The sequence below is a fragment of the Fragaria vesca genome, linkage group LG5 (genome assembly GCF_000184155.1).
Source record: "Fragaria vesca subsp. vesca linkage group LG5, FraVesHawaii_1.0, whole genome shotgun sequence".
Lineage (NCBI taxonomy): Eukaryota > Viridiplantae > Streptophyta > Magnoliopsida > Rosales > Rosaceae > Fragaria > Fragaria vesca.
This window is the reverse complement of record NC_020495.1, coordinates 342,614-360,980: the sequence shown is the minus strand read 5'-3', so window position 1 is coordinate 360,980 and position 18,367 is coordinate 342,614. Positions and strand designations below refer to the sequence as shown.

Here is an 18,367-nt window from a genome sequence, read left to right as displayed (position 1 = left end):
TTCATAGATAATTTATTAGCGAATCAAAACAGAGTATGAAAATTTAGCATACGATCGATCAAATATGTAAGTTTATAAATCTGCTTTGTTATTATAAAAATAATTGATAAGACGCAAAACCACAAATTTAAATTTCTGAAATTTTAATTTGTGGATGATCATGAAGACAAAACGAGACCATAATTTAATATGGAATCAAACACAACTTGATTTGTCTGCATAAATTACCTATTGGGTGAAGATCGGATTCTCAAATAGTTAGCTCTGCCAATATCTGGCTGTAATATATACAAGTGATGCATGAACCAAGAATGGCATGTAGCTTTGTCTTTTGTTTTTGTAAAGTCACATTCACGTCTTGTAGGAGAAAATAATCAATACTATGATTACTCACATGTTCATATTCACCGCCCAATCTTGTGAACTTTTGTTTCTTGTTTGTTACTTTTCACTTCCGTGAAGTTTCATCTTTAATTCACCTAACTCGGATCCCTTTCATCACCAGTTCTGATCTGATCGGTGTTTCACAGCATGAATTCGATCTGTATATTAATAATCTCTTGCGGCCTAATTAAAGGGTGAGAGTGCCCTAGTGGACCGGAGAGTGGAGACGATCACTTCCCCTGCTAGCTACTTTATTAAACTTTTGCATGTCCAATACTCGTTCAAGTTAAGAAGTCTTTTGCAACAAAGCAAAGAAAGATATTGATCGACCACTTCCACTCCTAGGATCCTTTAATATATTGAAAAGATGGGCTATAGAGTATCTTGGTTACACTCTTTGATTACTTTGCTGGGTGCGTCTGTGATTGCTCAACCTCTCTCGTCTTTTCCCACGACTTCGAATTGATACGATCGATTTTGATAACGACTTGTTTCTTAGTATCAAATAATTCAGGTTCTATAGGTTGGGATTGATCGAATTTGAAAGAGTGCCGAATATCCGAATCTCATTGCTTTAATTTTATGATCGGATCGATGATGTATATATACTTGATATAGTATGTAAGACATTTCAGATATATATATAATTGATTGTCTTGATATTTACTTAATATCCGGCTACTGGTACGTAGTTTGGAGTTTGGACATAGTTTCCTGTTAAAACATTTCTTAATTTGTTATCATAAGCAAGTCGACTTTCTGTTTCCCCTAATTTAATTAATAACCAAGTAAATTACAACGTAAGAGTATCTCTAACAGCTTTCCTATTTTATTGAATTTCTTAATTTTAGAGAATATAATTATATAAAGCTATTTTTAGGTCCATCAACTTCCTCATATTTCCTTAAAATAGGGATAGAGAAGAAAGAAAAACACTCATTCCCTAAATTTGCAACAAGACCTTCCTTCCCCAAATTATCGAAATCAACTTTGTCATAAATCCTTCACACGCTCCAATGAGAAGAAAACAATATAAAATATATTATTGAGTGTTTTATTGTTATAATAAGATATAAAATATTTATTTTTTGTTATAATTAAAAATGATGTAGAATATTTAATTGTAGTAATAAATGTTAAATTCTTTAAAATATGAAAAGCTGTTGGAGTTAGAGAAATTTTTTTTTTAGAGATTTTGATTTTTGGTTCCCGGATAAATATTGGGAAAAGATGCTCTAATTAATTAAACAAGATACTCTTGCCATTTGATTCTCCCTATAGTCGTGCACGTCCTTTATGAAATAAAAGACAACAATAGTGAATACTAAATATCGTCGTGAATCTCAATAGAGTCCCCACTCCCCAGAGCCGGGCAGCCATGAAAAAGAAAGGTTTAGGTTTACTGGTTTAGGTCATCATGCACATGTGTCGCTCTCTATCATTGTTCAGTCTCACCAACAGTGTCCTGCACTCTCCTTCTACTTGGAATCTTTCTCTCCTCACCCTTATCTCTCCCTATGTGATACCCACCAGCCCTTAACCTTCTGTCATCTACGATCACCACTCAAAAACACACTCGAAGCTCTGAAACAGTGACTCCACCATATGGAAACCCCAAACTTCTTCCGCCTCATCTTTCTCTCCCTCTTTTTCGCCCTCGGCCTCCTCTTCACTTGGTCTCACCTCCCTTCCGGGCCGGACCTCCTCGACTGCGCCACCAACTCTGCATGGTGCACCTCCAAGAACCGCTTCCAATCCAAGCAACCAACTCACCTCAAGAACCGCCGCAACAGTCCCACGCGCCTCCGCGACCACGCCTCCGACACGCCCCACCACCCTCTCGACCCTCTCACAGTCCAAGAACTCAACAAAATCAGAACCATCCTCTCCTCTCACCCAATCTTCTCAACATCCGCTGGCTACGCTCTTCACTCCATCGAGCTCGAGGAGCCGGAGAAGCCTCTCGTCCTGACATGGAACAAGGGCGACCCGCTGCTCCCGCGGAAGGCCTCCGTCGTTGCACGTGTGAAAGGTGAGTCGCACGTGCTTACCGTCGACTTGGCCACCAGCGTGGTGATCGTGCACCAGACAGGTTCCCACTCCGGTTATCCCATGATGACGATGGAGGACATGACCACGGCCACTTGGGCGCCTCTGGCGGACGCGACTTTTAACCGGACGATTATCGAGCGAGGGGTTGATCTGACCGACCTGGCTTGCCTGCCGATTTCAACGGGGTGGTACGGTAAGACGGAGGAGAACAGGAGGCTGATTAAGGTGCAGTGCTACTCCATGAAAGATACGGTGAACTTCTACATGAGGCCTATCGAAGGCTTGACCGTGCTGCTTGACTTGGACACCAAACAAGTCGTGGAGATTTCAGATAAAGGCGCGAACATTCCGATACCAAACGCTGCCAACACGGACTATAGGTTCTCGGCTCAGAAGCACAACCAAGTAATCAAGCTACTAAAGCCAATATCAATAGAGCAGCCCAAGGGTCCGAGTTTTACGGTGGAGGATGATCACTTAGTCAAGTGGGCAAATTGGGAATTTCATGTGAAGCCTGACGCGAGGGCGGGCGTGATCGTGTCTCGGGCTAAGGTCCGAGACCCCGATACCGGAGTGTTGAGGGACGTCATGTACAAAGGGTTCACCTCGGAGTTGTTTGTGCCTTACATGGACCCTACTGATGCTTGGTACTTCAAGACTTATATGGACGCGGGCGAATACGGGTTCGGGTTGCAATCTATGCCTCTCGAACCCCTTAATGATTGCCCGCGTAACGCCCATTATATGGACGGGGTATTTGTGGCGGCCGACGGAACACCTTATGTCCGATCAAATATGATATGCATTTTCGAGAGCTATGCAGGTGATATCGGGTGGCGCCACACAGAGAGTCCCATAACAGGAATGGAGGTAAGTAACTTAATTGGATCGAATAATGTGACATAAATCTAATCATGTTCATGTAATAGTAGAAATGTTTCTGTTCACATCGATCTCTAATAGATTGCGGAGCATCCTAGATATGAAAATCATCCATTGTGGAGTACATGCCCCATAACCAAATGTGTGTGGAATTATTGATCTATGAATTATATGACCCAAATGTCTGGTTTTTTACAGGTTAGAGAAGTGAGGCCGAAGGTAACATTAGTGGTCAGAATGGCAGCATCAGTTGCTAACTATGACTATATTGTGGACTGGGAGTTCCAAACAGATGGACTAATAAGAATTAAGGTCAGTGATCATCTTAGTTTTTTTTTTTTTTTTTTTTTTTTTTTTGTTGGAAAAGGGTTTGATTTACTTCATTAAAAATTGATAATAAAGGCTTTTAGCATAAAGGTCTAAATTCCAAATCTGCAATAGGTGCTTATGTTATAGCATTTCCAACAGTTTTCCTATTTTCTCGATTTTCTCGATTTTAGAAAAAATTTTAAGTGTTTTGCTCTAACAGATTCCCTAAAATTTTCTCTAAAATTGGAAATGTGAGGAGAGAGAAACCCAAATTCCTCATATCTGTAGCAAACTCTATAATTTGATAGAATGATTTAGGGAATGATCATGAAATCTCCAAAATGAAGAATCTGTTGGAGTTAGGGAAGAAAAATTGCTTGAAACATTGACTTTTGCTTTCCCATTAAAATCGGTGTCAAATTGAAGCATTGACTTTTTCTTCCCCATTAATATCGGTGTCAAATTAGTATTTGATAATATCTCTGAAATTTACACAGGTTGGACTAAGTGGGATTTTGATGGTGAAAGGCACACCTTATCAGAACGTGAACCAAGTCTCTGGCCAAGAAAGTCTCTATGGCACACTTCTATCCGAAAACGTAATAGGAGTTATTCATGATCACTACATCACATTTCATCTTGATATGGACGTCGACGGCTCTGATAATTCATTTGTGAAAGTGAATCTCCAAAGGGAACAAAACTCTCCTAGTGAGTCGCCAAGAAAAAGCTTCTTGAAAGCTACTAGAAATGTGGCTAAAACGGAGAAGGATGCACAAGTTAAGCTAAAACTCTATGACCCGTCCGAGTTCCATGTGATCAACCCTTCAAAAAAGACCCGAGTTGGAAACCCGGTCGGGTATAAGGTAGTTCCCGGTGGCACTGCTGCTAGCTTGCTTGATCTTGATGATCCTCCCCAAAAGAGGGGTGCTTTCACGAACAATCAGATATGGGTTACACAGTACAACCGGAGCGAGCAGTGGGCCGGTGGATTGTTCGTCTACCAGAGCCAAGGTGAAGATACCCTAGCCGTCTGGTCCAACAGGTACATCATACAACTTTACGTGCATCATATTTACTGATTACTCTGTAAATTATTATTAACCAACTTGAAACTAAAACAAATCTACTAATTGGCTTCATTGAATGAATATGTAGGGATCGAGAAATTGAGAATAAGGACATTGTGGTTTGGTACACATTAGGGTTTCATCACATACCATGTCAAGAAGATTTCCCCATAATGCCTACAGTGTCGGCTAGTTTTGATCTGAAGCCTGTAAATTTCTTTGAGAGCAATCCCATACTTCGGACTCCGCCTAATGTTGAGACGGATCTGCCTGTCTGCGTGGTTGCTGCTGCAGCTTAATTAGCGGAGGAATGGATGTTTCCCGGTGGAATTTGATTTCAATGACGTTGGCTTTGCATAAGCTATATCTGGGATATTCTGGTTGAAGCTTTCTATGCTTGGTTGATATGGAATCACAACTTGTAGGAAAGCTAGGTGTTCCAAAAATAAAAGAATCACTAGGTGTCAGCAAGTAATATATTAGCTTAACTAGTTGAAATTGTATTGATGATCGAAGTCATCGAACTAATGCGATCTGTATTTTGCAAGAGGTAGCTAGCTAGCTAGCTGGTGAAAATTGACTCAAAGGTTCCAATGATCTGTGCCCTTTTCTGTAAATTAAAAATCAAAATAAAATATCAAACATGCATCTTTGTTTTATACGGTGTTTGATTTGCTTCATGAGATATCATCCAGAAAATATAATTCAAATATGTAGTCAATGTAATTTAGTTCTATTTTTTTTTATTTGTTCTAAGCTCTAACGCATAAATTTGCACTACTCAGTCTACTCTGTCTGGTCATGGAATCCCGTAACTTTTTCAGCTTCTTCTTTCTATCCCTCTGCGTCGGGCTTCTCCTCCTCTTCACTTTCGGTCACCTCCCTTATGCGCCACCATACGTGACTGACCTTCTCGACTGCACCACCAACTCAGCATGGTGCGCCTCCAAATACCACTTTCAGTCCAAACCGCCAAACAACCACGTCGTAGACAAAAACCACCGCAACCGCAACCACGCCTCCGACACTCCCCACCACCCTCTCGACCCCCTCACAGTCCAAGAACTCAACAAAATCCGAACCATCCTCTCCTCCCACGCTCTCTTCAACTCCTCAGCCTACGCGCTCCACTCCATCGAGCTCAAAGAACCCGACAAGCCTCTCGTCCTCCGATGGAAAAAGGGCGACCCCTTGTTTCCCAGAAAGGCCTCCGTCATCTCACGTGCCGCCGGGAAGACGCACGTGATGACCATTGACCTTGCCACGGGCGAGGTTTCCGAACACCAGACCGGAAACCACTCCGGCTATCCCATGCTGACCATCGAGGAAATCACCGCGGCGAGCTTGGTCCCACTTGCGAGCGCCAAGTTCAACCGCACGATCATCCAGCGCGGCGTTGATCTGGCGGACCTTGCGTGTTTGCCGATTTCGTCGGGGTGGTTCGATGAGTACGAGAAGAACAGGAGGAGGTTGATTAAGGTACAGTGCTTCTCCATGAAGGACACTGTGAACTTCTACATGAGGCCAATCGAAGGGTTGACCGTGCTTGTTGACTTGGACGCCAAACAAGTGGTGGAGATTTCCGACAAGGGCGGGAACATTCCGATTCCGAAGGCCACCAACACGGACTACAGATACTCCACCAGCCAAGAGCTCAGGCGAGTGATCCGGCTAGTGAATCCCATTTCCATTGAGCAACCAAAAGGTCCAAGTTTCACCGTGGAGGATGGTCACTTGGTAAAATGGGCAAACTGGGAATTTCATGTGAAACCCGATGCTAGGGCGGGCGTGATCATATCCCAAGCTAGGGTCCGAGACCCGGATACCGGTGACTTGAGGGATGTGATGTACAAAGGGTTTCCCTCGGAGCTCTTTGTGCCTTATATGGATCCTAGTGATGGATGGTACTTCAAGACTTATATGGATGCGGGTGAATACGGGTTTGGGTTGCAAGCCATGCCTCTTGACCCGCTTAATGATTGCCCGCGTAACGCTTATTTTATCGATGGTGTGTTTGCCACATCCGATGGAACGCCTTATGTCCGATCGGACATGATTTGCGTGTTTGAGAGCTACGGCGGGGATATCGGGTGGCGCCATACAGAGAGTCTGATAACGGGGATGGAGGTAATAATGTACTTGAGTCCCAAGTAATTTTTCGACTAACGAAGTAGTTAACTATGATAGATTTCAGATCCCACTGCGGCACTCCCTCCATACTCCCTCTATATCTTGTGCTTTTAGATTTTGGACTTAGACATTGGTCCCATATAATGTGCTTGAGTGATTTGAGTGCGTGAAGGCAATATTGTTTCATCATTTGTCTCAATTCGTTGGTTGGATATGAAACCCTGGTTTAACAATTAAATGATTGTGACAGGTGAGGGAAGTGAGGCCAAAGGTGACACTAGTGGTTAGAATGGCAGCATCAGTTGGTAACTATGACTATATCGTCGACTGGGAGTTCCAAACGGACGGACTAATCAGAGTGAAGGTTAGTGCTTATGATGCACCTACAAAAGGAATAATATTGGTATAGAACCATATATGCTATCTGCATTACAAGCCAAATTGATAGGAATTATGATACTATAGGTTGGACTTAGTGGCATTTTGATGGTTAAAGGCACACCCTATGAGAACATGAACCAAGTCTTTGATGGAGAAGATCTCTACGGCACACTGTTATCGGAAAACGTTGTTGGTGTTATTCACGACCATTACATAACATTTTATCTGGATATGGACGTAGACGGTTCTGATAATTCCTTTGTTAAAGTGAATCTCCAGAGGCAGCAAACTTCTCCTCATGAGTCTCCAAGGAAGAGCTTCTTGATAGCTACTAGAACTGTGGCGAAAACAGAGAAGGATGCACAAGTGAAGCTAAAACTCTATGACCCGTCGGAGTTCCATGTGATCAATCCGTCGAAGAAGACCCGGGTTGGAAACCCTGTCGGGTATAAGGTGGTTCCTGGTGCCACTGCTGCTAGTTTGCTTGATCCTGAAGACCCTCCACAAAAGAGGGCTGCTTTTACCAATAACCAAATCTGGGTCACCCAATACAATCGGAGTGAGAAGTGGGCAGGTGGGTTGTTTGCTTACCAAAGCCATGGAGATGATACTTTAGCCGTGTGGTCTAACAGGTAAGACCACTTCTCTATATGCATAAATATTGATGGATATATAACGTCTTTAACGACAATAATCTTGACACATTAGATTTACTAGCTCTAGCTGGATGTCTTTGTTGATTTTGTAGGGATCGAGAAATTGAGAATAAAGACATTGTGATTTGGTACACTTTAGGGTTTCATCACATACCATGTCAAGAGGACTTTCCTATAATGCCGACGGTGTCATCTAGCTTTGATTTGAAGCCTGTAAATTTCTTTGAGAGAAACCCCATACTTCGGACTCCGCCTAATGTCGAGAGTGATTTGCCTGTTTGCTCACTTGTTGTTTCAACCTAAGAGTAACCATTCAACATTGATTATACATATGCATGTAGAATTTTATTTCGCTATTCCTGCACACGTAACCATACCTAGCTTTTCCATTTTATTTGTCAATCTATATATTTTCGTATATTAGAAGCAACTTCTCTATATAAATTAAGTTTCTAAATCGAGAACACAGTTAATAACTGGATATTGGATAGCTATATATATGGTAATCATAGTCTGATAGTCTCTCCTCATGGTTGATTATTTTGTCAATTTGTTCCTAGTTTTAACGGTTCTGGTGATTATCTGTTTAGAGAAAGCTATACTTGTCTACATTTCTGGTTAATATAGTTTTAGATTTACCAAAATAAGGAACTCACTCTCAACCAGATAGATGCCTACCCAATTGTTGAAGAATCAATGAATCATATGTAACTACAAACTAACAAACTTAGTATTTCTTAATATATGAGGATCATTTCTTTTACAAAGCCAAGATCTCAAGTTTTCTTGTTAAAAAAAAGAAAAAGAAAAAGGAAGAAGAAGAAGATCGAAGAAGAGAAATGGAAGGCTATCGCATGCATATATTGGTTCTATCGTTGGCAATGTTGCAATTATCTAACCACATAGTACCATGCACAGCGGTTGATTCAAACACCGATTACATAAGAACATCATGCAAAGCTACAAGGTATCCCGACTTGTGCCACGACTCTCTGCAAATGTATGCACCCGAAATCAAGAACTCCCCCAGAACACTGGCTCTTACCGCCCTCACTGTGACCCTTGGACTCATCAAACAATCTCAAATTACTGTGATACGTCTTACAGAAACTAAAGGTTTGACCTCTGTGGAGAATCAAGCAATGGGTGATTGTGTGAAGCAGCTCAAGTCCACCGAGAATCAGCTCCAAAGGTCCAAAACCGAATTTGAGAGCATAGCCGACCCTGCTAATTCTAGGCTGAAAGTTAGCAACGTTCAAACATGGGTTAGTGCTGCCTTAACTGATCAGAACACTTGCACGGATGGCTTTGCTGATCATAACTTGAATGGCCAAGTGGAGACTGATACCGCCAATAACATAAGAAAACTGGAAAGTATGACAAGTATCGGTTTAACACTCATCAACAACTATGCCACAGCAACTAAACCTGCCATGACATAGATTTGATTTGCCTGGCTAGCTAATAGCTATGACATCCATCTAATGCGCTGCATTGTATATATTTGAGGTCTTCATTATCTATTTTTCATTGTATATATATATGAATAACGACAATTTCTAAAGAAAGTGATCAGACACACCCGGACTGTCACTTCATACATTCCCAATATTTTTTATTATAATGTTTATTCAAGTGTAATATTCTATAATTGAACAGTCAATTCATGCTGCAAGTTTACAGTGAAGTGAAGAAAGTTTAACTAAGCATAGAGCTTCAATTCAGATAACCTGGGTGTTGGTATGGCAATCAATGGAGTCACCTTCTTAGTCACAAACCCGAATCTGTCCGAAAAGTCAACCTTTGTATCCTCAGGCAACCTCCACTCGAATGAATGCAACAATGAAGCCAAAACATAGATTAACATCCTCTCTGCCAAGGGAATTCCAGCACATATTCTTCTGCCAGAACCAAATGGAAGATACTGAAATTTATTGCCCAAGTAATCAAAGCTGTTGTTAGGGTCGGTGTTTAGGAACCTCCCTGGTCTAAATTCCAAGGGATTGTCCCAAACGCTAGGGTCTCTATGAATGGACCAAACATTCAGAAAAACCCTGGAACCTTTGGGAATGTGATAGCCACCAACAGTGGTGGATTGGCTTGGACAGCGCGGTGGTAGAAGTGTCCCGGCTGGGTGCAATCGGGAGGTTTCCTTAATGACAGCATCCAAATATCGCAATTTCGGTAAATGGAAGTCTTCAACCAAGTTGTTCATCCCCACAATTTCGGTTAGTTCTTCTTGGACTTTTCTCATTTCATCTGGATTCTGCAAAAGCTCAGACATTGTCCATTCTACAGTTATTGCTGTGGTGTCGGTTCCTCCCACCACAATGTCCTGCAAGATTTTGTAAATACGAGTGCAAATGAATTGGTGAACTAAACAAAAACAGCATGGCCATTTTGAGACTGTATTGAAGAAAATATATCATATACGTGCATTAGAGAACAATTAGATCGAACTATTAGAAGAGTTTGAGAATAGTTTGATTTAAATTTTAGTGCCTTTTGAAGTAGCATGCATAATGAACTTCTAGCTGTTTTTCTACGTGGAATTTTTATAAACTCCTAACATACTTTCACGAAAAAGTGTTCCTAGCGTCAAAACATACCAAGCTGTTCCTCAAGTTATATAGAACTAGAAGCAAACGAAATATGGAACTGAAAAGAAATTTGTAGATATCATACCATGAGTAAGGCCTTCATTTGTTGCAGTGTAAGCGATGTTGCACTATCTTGATCATTATTGTTCTCCAAGAGGAACTGCAGAAAGCCCTTCTTATCATTTTCTAGCACTCGCTCATTTGGAGCCTTATTCATCAGCGCTTTGATGGCCGAATCAAAAATGTTTTCCGTAACTGACAGAAGCTTCTTTGCTCGACTCCCAATTCCCTGTAGATCAAACCTAGAAAGCGCAGGGAAAAAGTCCGAGATGTTTGGTTTCTCAAGTAACTCGATCATTTCTTCCACCACCTTTCTAAACTCGGATCCAACATCATCAGATCTCTCCTCTCCTTGTAGAGTCCCACCCCATAACATGAGCATGGTTATGTTGATTGTTGTCGAAAATGCTAACTGCCCCAAATCGATTGGGGTCCCAATTTTGTCACTAAAAATATGACTAATTGACTTGACAACCTCTTCTTTTCTCAGAGCATAGCAACCGTCAAGGTTGGTTTTGCTTAGCATTTGGCTCACGAGCACCTTGCGCAACCTCCTCCAATCTGGACCGTAGGTTCCAAAGACTATATCGGATCCTCCATGTGAGAGAATTCGTGCTGCGACAGTAAGGTCTCGGTAGGCAAATATTGTGTCTTGGTCACGAACCACTTCTTTCACAAGCGATGGTGAGCTAACCACAATGCCTAGTTTGGTACCGAGTTGGAGCTTGTAAATGGGGCCATAAACCGTTGACAAGTCTGTGAACTGGTGGTGAAGATTGGTACCTAAAAACGGAAGGTAACCAAGTAGTGGAACACCATGAGGGCCTGGTGGCAATGGAGCTTGTTTCGGGTTCCTCGAGTGCTTATTCCAAGTCCGGAGGAACCAGAAACTTACAGGTGCCATGATAATGAGGAAGATCGTGAGAGCTTCATGTTTCAGCTCACTGCCAGCATCCCACATTGATGACCACATATGGCACGTACAACTGTAGCTACTAAGCAAGTTAGAGAATGAACTAAGTTGGAGATTTTCGTTTGGTTTCTTCGGTCATTATATACCCGAAAGGGTTGATATTACAAATAGACAATAAAGTGGGTTACTTGGGGTGAAGGCAACCTTTTTCTGTCTTCAACTCTCTGAATTCAAGGGTCAACGCTCAAGTGGCCGGAATCTATATCTTCACCTAATCTCATTATGAGAAAGCAAAGAACAACAAGAAGAAAAAAATATGAAGAAGTCGACGACGGTCACTTTCTCCTTCAATATTGCGGTATTGCCGGAAAGTTTGATCCATGTTACATGACTGCCAATTGGTTCCTGAATTATTTGACTCTAATGATCGATGAGGCTAGGGACATTCATATTAATTAGGGCTTTTGTAAGGCGCCGTGCTGAGGCTTAAGACTACAATTATATACGTACGGCGTTGGATTTCCTTAGTATTATTCTATAGTGCCGATAATTTTGAAAATGTAACATCCTCATGCATATGCATGCATGCTAATTAATATCTTGCTCAGTTGCCGGTCTATGCTGAGCTTCCAGCTTGATATTAACTTCCCAGGGATAAGATGGCTGCAGTGCGTGCCTGATGTCAACGCATAGGTTAATAGCTATACCCTCAAATTTTTGGCAATCTGTTGAGAACAGTAAGAAAAATATATACTTCATCAACAGAGTCCGTTAATTTACCGTAAGTCCGTAACCTCTCACCGTTTACTGAAGCAGACACAGAGAAACGGCAGAGAAGAAGTTGTACCTCAGAAATTGATAAAGGATTCTTTGCAGTCTCAACAGATTCCTTTTCAATTGGGTCGAATACTCATAGTTTCAGTCTTTTTGTTCTGCAAACGATGGACCCCTCGGCCCGCTAGGCCCAGCCCAACTACATGCATGCTTCGTTTCTCCGCCGAACTAGAATCCTTTCCTATTTCTTTGAGATGAAAAATCAGTGTTGCTCGGACGGCCAGTACACCTCCTTGGTGTACGACGCTTGCCGTGACGCCTTCGGCCACCTCTTGGGTTCGTCAATTATCCATTTCAGATTTCAATTCAGGTCTAATAATTAGAACCAGTAAATTCTAATTGTATTTCACTCCTTTTCTTTAGGTACAGCAAGAGTTGCTGTGGCTTACCAGAACGAGCTCTAAGGTACAGCTAGCTATATATGGGAATATCAATTGCGTTTGTTTGTGATTTTGGGCAGACAAAGCTTGTTGGGCAAATGCTCTGTTACTCAGGTTCGTCTATTTATTCAGCTTCTAAATATCTCTCACATTTGGACTTTGCACATATATAATTTCTTCTAACAAAATTAGAGAGATGAAAGGTTATCTGATATCATGTATTCATGTTGCCTGTAGTAGTTGTTGCCATTCTGCAATTGCTTAACCACATAGAGAAACCAGCAAATACATATGCTTATTTTCCTTCTTTTTTGTTCTTACAACATATATGTCGAAGCACACTAGAATTAAGAATTAGGGAGCATTTAAGCATAGAGCTCCAAATTGGATAACCTGGCTGTTGGTACAGCAATAAGTGGAGTCTTTTTCTTTGTCACAATCCCAAATTTGTCTGAAAGGTCAAGCTTTTCTTCATTAGGCAATTTCCAATCGAACGAATGCAAGAGTGAAGCCGAGGCATAGATTATCATCCTTTCTGCTAAAGGAATCCCGGTACATATTCTCCTCCCTGAACCAAAGGGAAGATATTGGAACTTATTGCCCTGGTAATCAAAGCTGTTGCTTGGATCCGTGTTGAGGAACCTCTGGGGTCTAAATTCCAAGGGATTGTCCCAGACACTTGAATCTCTGTGTATGGCCAAAACATTGAGAAAAACAGTCGAACCTTTTGGTATCTGATAGCCACCAATGGTGGTACATTGTTTTGAACGCCGAGGCAGAAGAGGCACAACCGAGTGCAGGCGTAATGTCTCCTTGATCACAGCATCTAAGTGATGTAATTTCGGCAAATGAAACTCTTCAACCAACTGGTTCAACCCGACAATGTCTCTTAGTTCTTCTTGAACTCTTCTCATTTCTTCTGGGTGCTGCATCAGTTCTGTCATCACCCATTCTATCGTTGTTGCTGTGGTGTCCGTTCCACCCACCACAATATCCTGTTAATCATCATATATGGCGGTAATTTATTGATTCAATGTAACTTAATACTGAGACAAATTACCACTACTCTTCCATGCAAGGAATAAGCCAAAAGTTAGATTACTATACCATGAGCAAGGCTTTCAGTTGTTGCATTGTAAGGGACGTCGAACCATTTTCATGATTATTATTGTTGTTCTCCAAGAGGAACTGCAGAAAGTCCTTCCTGTCCTGTTTTTGCTGTAATCCCCCATTCTTCATCCGTTCTTTTATGGCCCAACTTAGAATCTTGTCAATCTCGTATTGAACCTTCTTTGCTTGCCTCTCAATTCCTTGTATGTCATACCTTGCAACCGCAGGAAAATAGTCAGAAATGTTTGGTTTCACAAATAGATCCATCATTTCTGCCACCAATTTCCTATAATCTTCACTGAAATCAGTCCCTTGTAGAGTAGCACCCCAAAGCATACGCATAGTTGAGTTGATTGCTATGGAAAATGCAACCCGGCCCAAATCAGTGGGGATTCCAATTTTGTCATGATAAATATGACTGATCGACTTGTGCACCTCCTCCCTTCTCAGAGCATAGCAATCATCAAGGTTGGTTTTGCTCATCATCCGACTCACAAACACCTTGCGCAGCTTCCTCCAATCTGAACCATACGATCCAAATGCTATGTCGGATGCTCCAAATGAGCAGATAACAGCAGCAATTGAAGGATCACGGTCGGAAATTGTTGCGTCATGGTCACGAACCACTTGTTTCACAAGTTCAGGTGAGCTGATCACAACGCACAACTTGGTACCAAGTTTGAGTTTGTAAATTGGACCATAAACCCTTGCCATGTCAGTAAATTCTAGGTGAAGATCTGCACCAAGAAATGGAAGGTATCCGAGTAGCGGCAGACCACGAGGTCCTGGTGGCAATGGAGGCAAAGGGTTTCTGCTCGGTTTCTTCCAAATCCAGAAGTACCAGAGCAGAGTAAACACCATGAACAAAAGTGTGAGAATTGCTGTAAGGTTTTCATCTTTGTCATGATTGCTAGACTGTGATGACCCCATTACTAAGTAAACTCCCACTGTTTTGTTTTTTGTATTCAGCAGGTTAGTCTGGTTGTAAATGAAAGAATGAAAGATAAGCTTTTCTTTTTTCCTGGTGGGAAGAAAATGAGATTAGAGATAAGGTGAGAGTGAAGTCTTTATGGTCATTGGGATCATTGAGATAAGGTATGGATTTCCATCTAGTGAAAACACCACTGTAGCTGGATTGGCTGCGTATAAGAATGGTTAAGGCTACGTTATATACTGGTCGTTATCCATTGCGCTTCCATGATCAACTGCACTAGCTTGCAAATTGGCATGCCATATATGATATATGGCCTATCTAGAATTCTAGATTTGTCTACGCTGTAGTTATATACGGCGTTGGATTTCCTCTGCTTTCATCGATCTATGATCTTCCAGTTTGAAATTAGCTTCCGAGGGATGACATGACTTTCTCTGATAGATATATGGCTGCAGCTACCCTCATGATCGATGTTTGGCAAGCTGTAACCTCATCAACAGTCCATTAATTTACCGTAACATCTCACCATTTACTGAAGAAGACGCAAAGAAATGGCTTTGTACCTCAGAAGTCGAAAAACGATTATTTTCAGTCTCAACAGTTTTCTTTTCACTGGGTCGAACACTCATAGTTTTAGTCATGTTACCTGTAGTTGTAGCCATTCTGCAATTGCTTAACCACATAAGAATATGTACTGCAGTTGGTTGGAGCAGAAAGTCAGAAACATATATAGCCAAGCATAGAGAAACCAGAAAATATGTTTATTATCCTACTTTCTCCATTTATTCTTACAACATGAGAGCATATTCAGCGCACTCGTCCATCTCCGCCGTCCATTTGACGCGGATTTTTGACTTTTTCAAAATGGACGGCGGAGATGGATGGGTGAGCGGCGCACCGGGTGCACTGTTTTCGTTACAACATATATATAGAAGCACAGTAGAATTAAGAATTAGGGAACAGTTGGAGCAGAAACTCCTATAGCTAAGATAAGTGCTTGCTGCATGTTTAAAATTCGCACTTAGGCGAATGCTTTTAAGCATAGAGCTCCAAATTGGATAACCTGGCTGTTGGTACAGCAGTAAGTGGAGTCTTCTTCCTTGTCACAAGTCCAAATTTGTCTGAGAGGTCAAGCTTTTCGTCATTAGGCAATTTCCAATCGAACGAATGCAAGAATGAAGCCAATACATAGATTAGCATCCTCTCTGCTAAGGAAATCCCAGGACAAATTCTTCTCCCTGAACCAAATGGAAGAAACTGAAACTTATTACCCAAGTAATCAAACTTATTGCTAGGATTTAGGAATCTCTGGGGTCTAAATTCCAAGGGAGCTTCCCAAACACTTGGATCTCTCTGTATGGCCCAAGCATTCAGAAAAACAGTGGAACCTTTTGGTATGTAATAGCCACCAATGGTGGTAGATTGGGTTGGACACCGGGGCACTAAAAGGGGGAGTACAGGGTGCAAGCGAAACGTCTCCTTGATCACAGCATCTAAGTGATGTAAGTCAGGCAAATGAAACTCTTCAACCAAGTTGTTCAACCCCACAATTTGTGTTAGTTCTTCTTGAACTTTTATCATTTCTTCTGGGTGCTGCATCAGCTCAGCCAGAACCCATTCCACTACTGTTGCCGTAGTGTCAGTTCCACCCACCACAATATCCTGCAGTTGATATAAACCGTAACTTATGAAACTTGATACGATAAAAAAAAAACAACTTCCAAGTTCCAAACAAACAATTAGCCAAAAGTTAAGATACCATACCGTGAGCGTGCCCTTCAGTTGTTGCACCGTAAGGGATAGTGAACCATCTTCAGGAGTGTTAGTGTTCTCCAAGAGGAACTGCAGAAAGTCCTTCCTGTTATTGTTCTCAGCTGAGGCCAGCTTCTTCATCTTTTCTTCTATGGCACAAGTTAGAATCTTGTCAATCTTGGATTGAACTTTCTTTGCTTGCCTCTCTATTCCTTGTATGTCAAACCTTGCAAGCGCAGGAAAGTAGTCCGAGATGTTTGGTTTTGCGAGTAGGTCTATCATTTCTGCCGCAACTTTTCTATACTCTTCCCCAAAGTCACCCCCCTTCTCTCCTTGTAGAGTGGCACCCCATAGCATACGCATGGTTGTGTTGATTGATGTGGAAAATGCAAACTGGGCCAAGTCAGTTGGGGTTCCAATTTTGTCATGATAAACCTGACCGATCGACTTGTGCATCTCCTCTTTTCTCAGAGCATAACAATCATCAAGATTGGTTTTGCTTAGCATCTGACTCGCAAACATCTTGCGCAGCTTCCTCCAATATGGACCGTAGGATCCAAACGCGATGTCGGTTCCTCCATTTGAGGCAATCAGAGCAGCAATTGTAGGATCACGGTTTGCAAATGTTGTGTCATAGTCACGAACCACTTGTTTCACTAGCTCAGGTGAGCTGACCACAATGCACAACTTGGTGCCAAGTTGGAGTTTGTAAATTGGGCCATAAACCTTTGCCATGTCTGTGAATTCTACGTGAAGATCTGCACCAAGAAATGGAAGGTATCCGAGTAGCGGCAGGCCACGAGGTCCTGGTGGCAATGGAGGTGTAGGGTTTCTGCTCGGTTTCTTCCAAATCCAGTAGTACCAGAGCAGAGTAAACACCATGAACAAAAGTGTGAGAATTGCTGTAAGGTTTTCATCTTTGTCATGATTGCTAGACTGTGATGACCCCATTACCAAGTAAACTCTCACTGGTTTCTTTTTTGTATTCAGCAGGTTAGTATGAGGAAAATGAGATTACAGAGATAAGGTGGGAGTGAAGTGTTTATGGCATACCTATGTTGAAACTACAGCTCTCAATGAAGTTTTCTTGGTATTTTCCTGCACTTGTGATCTAATTCTAAGCTTCGTTTGGATCAGTCTCCATAGTATTTACGGTTGTGAAACAATACGTTCTTTTAGACTCGTGCACTCACTCATCCACGTACAGACACATTTGTAGGCCACATTATATCTTTGTGCACTCTTTGTGTCCGTAAACATCATATCTTTTTATACTTGATCTTATCATTTTAGATTTTCAACAAAGAACTTAAATCGCCAGCTTTAAAAATAAAAAAATAAAAACATGTGGATATGTTAAACCCCTCCATACATGCTGCCATAGTTCCATGATCACCTACACTAGCAAATTGGCATGCCATGCTTCTAGATTTGTCTACGTTCTTAACCCGTCAAGCCAATTGGGCCTTCTCTTTCGGGTCCATTTAACACAATACCCAGAACCGATTTGACTAGGGCCTGTACCCGTCCCATTCAGAGCACATTTTATGCACATATCTACTTGCATAGTGTTGACGAACATAAAACAAACATCAGCCATTACACTATACACTTACATTTGAGAGCCATACCTCTGAAATTGGCATTTAGATATCTCTACCTTTGAAGTAATAGTTATCTTTATCAACTTATATCAAATTACTAATGAAACACACCGATCAAAGCAACATCTACCCATCTACGCATATATTTTTTTTTCTTCCCATAAACCGAAACTTCCGAGATCTTGTCTGTTCATGCAGGTTGATTGTTCATAGCTTCACTTTCAAGTTATGAAGAGGCTAGCTTACCCACGTATTAAAACAAATCAAATACTCGAAGAAATTCTAGCTGATAATGTATGATATGGTAGCCAGCATG

The 18,367-nt window shown here is 41.6% G+C and overlaps 7 protein-coding genes across 8 annotated transcripts; 4 read left to right on the top strand and 3 right to left on the bottom strand.

Moving 5' to 3' along the window:
* Window positions 1-1,933: 1,933 nt before the first annotated feature.
* Window positions 1,934-5,415, top strand: LOC101298418 (primary amine oxidase-like). The gene is made up of 4 exons (XM_004298640.1): window positions 1,934-3,306; window positions 3,517-3,630; window positions 4,125-4,672; window positions 4,786-5,415. The coding sequence occupies exons 1-4, from the start codon at window positions 1,990-1,992 to the stop codon at window positions 4,994-4,996; spliced, it is 2,190 nt and encodes a 729-aa protein (XP_004298688.1). The 5' UTR covers window positions 1,934-1,989; the 3' UTR covers window positions 4,997-5,415.
* An 83-nt stretch (window positions 5,416-5,498) lies between these two features.
* Window positions 5,499-8,264, top strand: LOC101298123 (primary amine oxidase-like). The gene is made up of 4 exons (XM_004298639.1): window positions 5,499-6,824; window positions 7,078-7,191; window positions 7,293-7,840; window positions 7,957-8,264. Exons 1-4 carry the CDS (start codon window positions 5,499-5,501, stop codon window positions 8,165-8,167), a joined length of 2,199 nt encoding a protein of 732 aa, XP_004298687.1. The 3' UTR covers window positions 8,168-8,264.
* A 439-nt stretch (window positions 8,265-8,703) lies between these two features.
* LOC101311766 (21 kDa protein-like) lies at window positions 8,704-9,306 on the top strand. Its single transcript, XM_004300673.1, has one exon. It carries the CDS (start codon window positions 8,704-8,706, stop codon window positions 9,304-9,306), a length of 603 nt encoding a protein of 200 aa, XP_004300721.1.
* A 173-nt stretch (window positions 9,307-9,479) lies between these two features.
* Window positions 9,480-11,485, bottom strand: LOC101311482 (flavonoid 3'-monooxygenase-like). Its single transcript, XM_004300672.1, has 2 exons — window positions 10,550-11,485; window positions 9,480-10,199 (listed from the first exon to the last, which is right to left on the bottom strand). The coding sequence occupies exons 1-2, from the start codon at window positions 11,483-11,485 to the stop codon at window positions 9,567-9,569; spliced, it is 1,569 nt and encodes a 522-aa protein (XP_004300720.1). The 3' UTR covers window positions 9,480-9,566.
* Window positions 11,486-12,402: 917 nt separating this feature from the next.
* LOC101297536 (peroxisome biogenesis factor 10-like) lies at window positions 12,403-13,761 on the top strand. 2 transcript variants are annotated; one of them, XR_184602.1, is made up of 3 exons: window positions 12,487-12,547; window positions 12,635-12,765; window positions 13,130-13,761. XR_184602.1 is itself a non-coding variant. In XM_004298638.1 (2 exons), exons 1-2 carry the CDS (start codon window positions 12,415-12,417, stop codon window positions 12,673-12,675), a joined length of 174 nt encoding a protein of 57 aa, XP_004298686.1. In that variant the 5' UTR covers window positions 12,403-12,414; the 3' UTR covers window positions 12,676-12,929. The 2 variants fall into 2 exon arrangements, 1 of the variants encoding a protein (XP_004298686.1); XM_004298638.1 differs by lacking the exon at window positions 13,130-13,761 and having other exon boundaries at window positions 12,403-12,547; window positions 12,635-12,929.
* LOC101297243 (flavonoid 3'-monooxygenase-like) lies at window positions 12,767-14,748 on the bottom strand. The gene is made up of 2 exons (XM_004298637.1): window positions 13,759-14,748; window positions 12,767-13,646 (listed from the first exon to the last, which is right to left on the bottom strand). Exons 1-2 carry the CDS (start codon window positions 14,689-14,691, stop codon window positions 13,017-13,019), a joined length of 1,563 nt encoding a protein of 520 aa, XP_004298685.1. The 5' UTR covers window positions 14,692-14,748; the 3' UTR covers window positions 12,767-13,016.
* Window positions 14,749-15,297: 549 nt separating this feature from the next.
* On the bottom strand, window positions 15,298-17,574 carry LOC101296955 (flavonoid 3',5'-hydroxylase-like). The gene is made up of 2 exons (XM_004298636.1): window positions 16,460-17,574; window positions 15,298-16,357 (listed from the first exon to the last, which is right to left on the bottom strand). Exons 1-2 carry the CDS (start codon window positions 17,396-17,398, stop codon window positions 15,731-15,733), a joined length of 1,566 nt encoding a protein of 521 aa, XP_004298684.1. The 5' UTR covers window positions 17,399-17,574; the 3' UTR covers window positions 15,298-15,730.
* Between the last annotated feature and the right edge of the window lie 793 nt (window positions 17,575-18,367).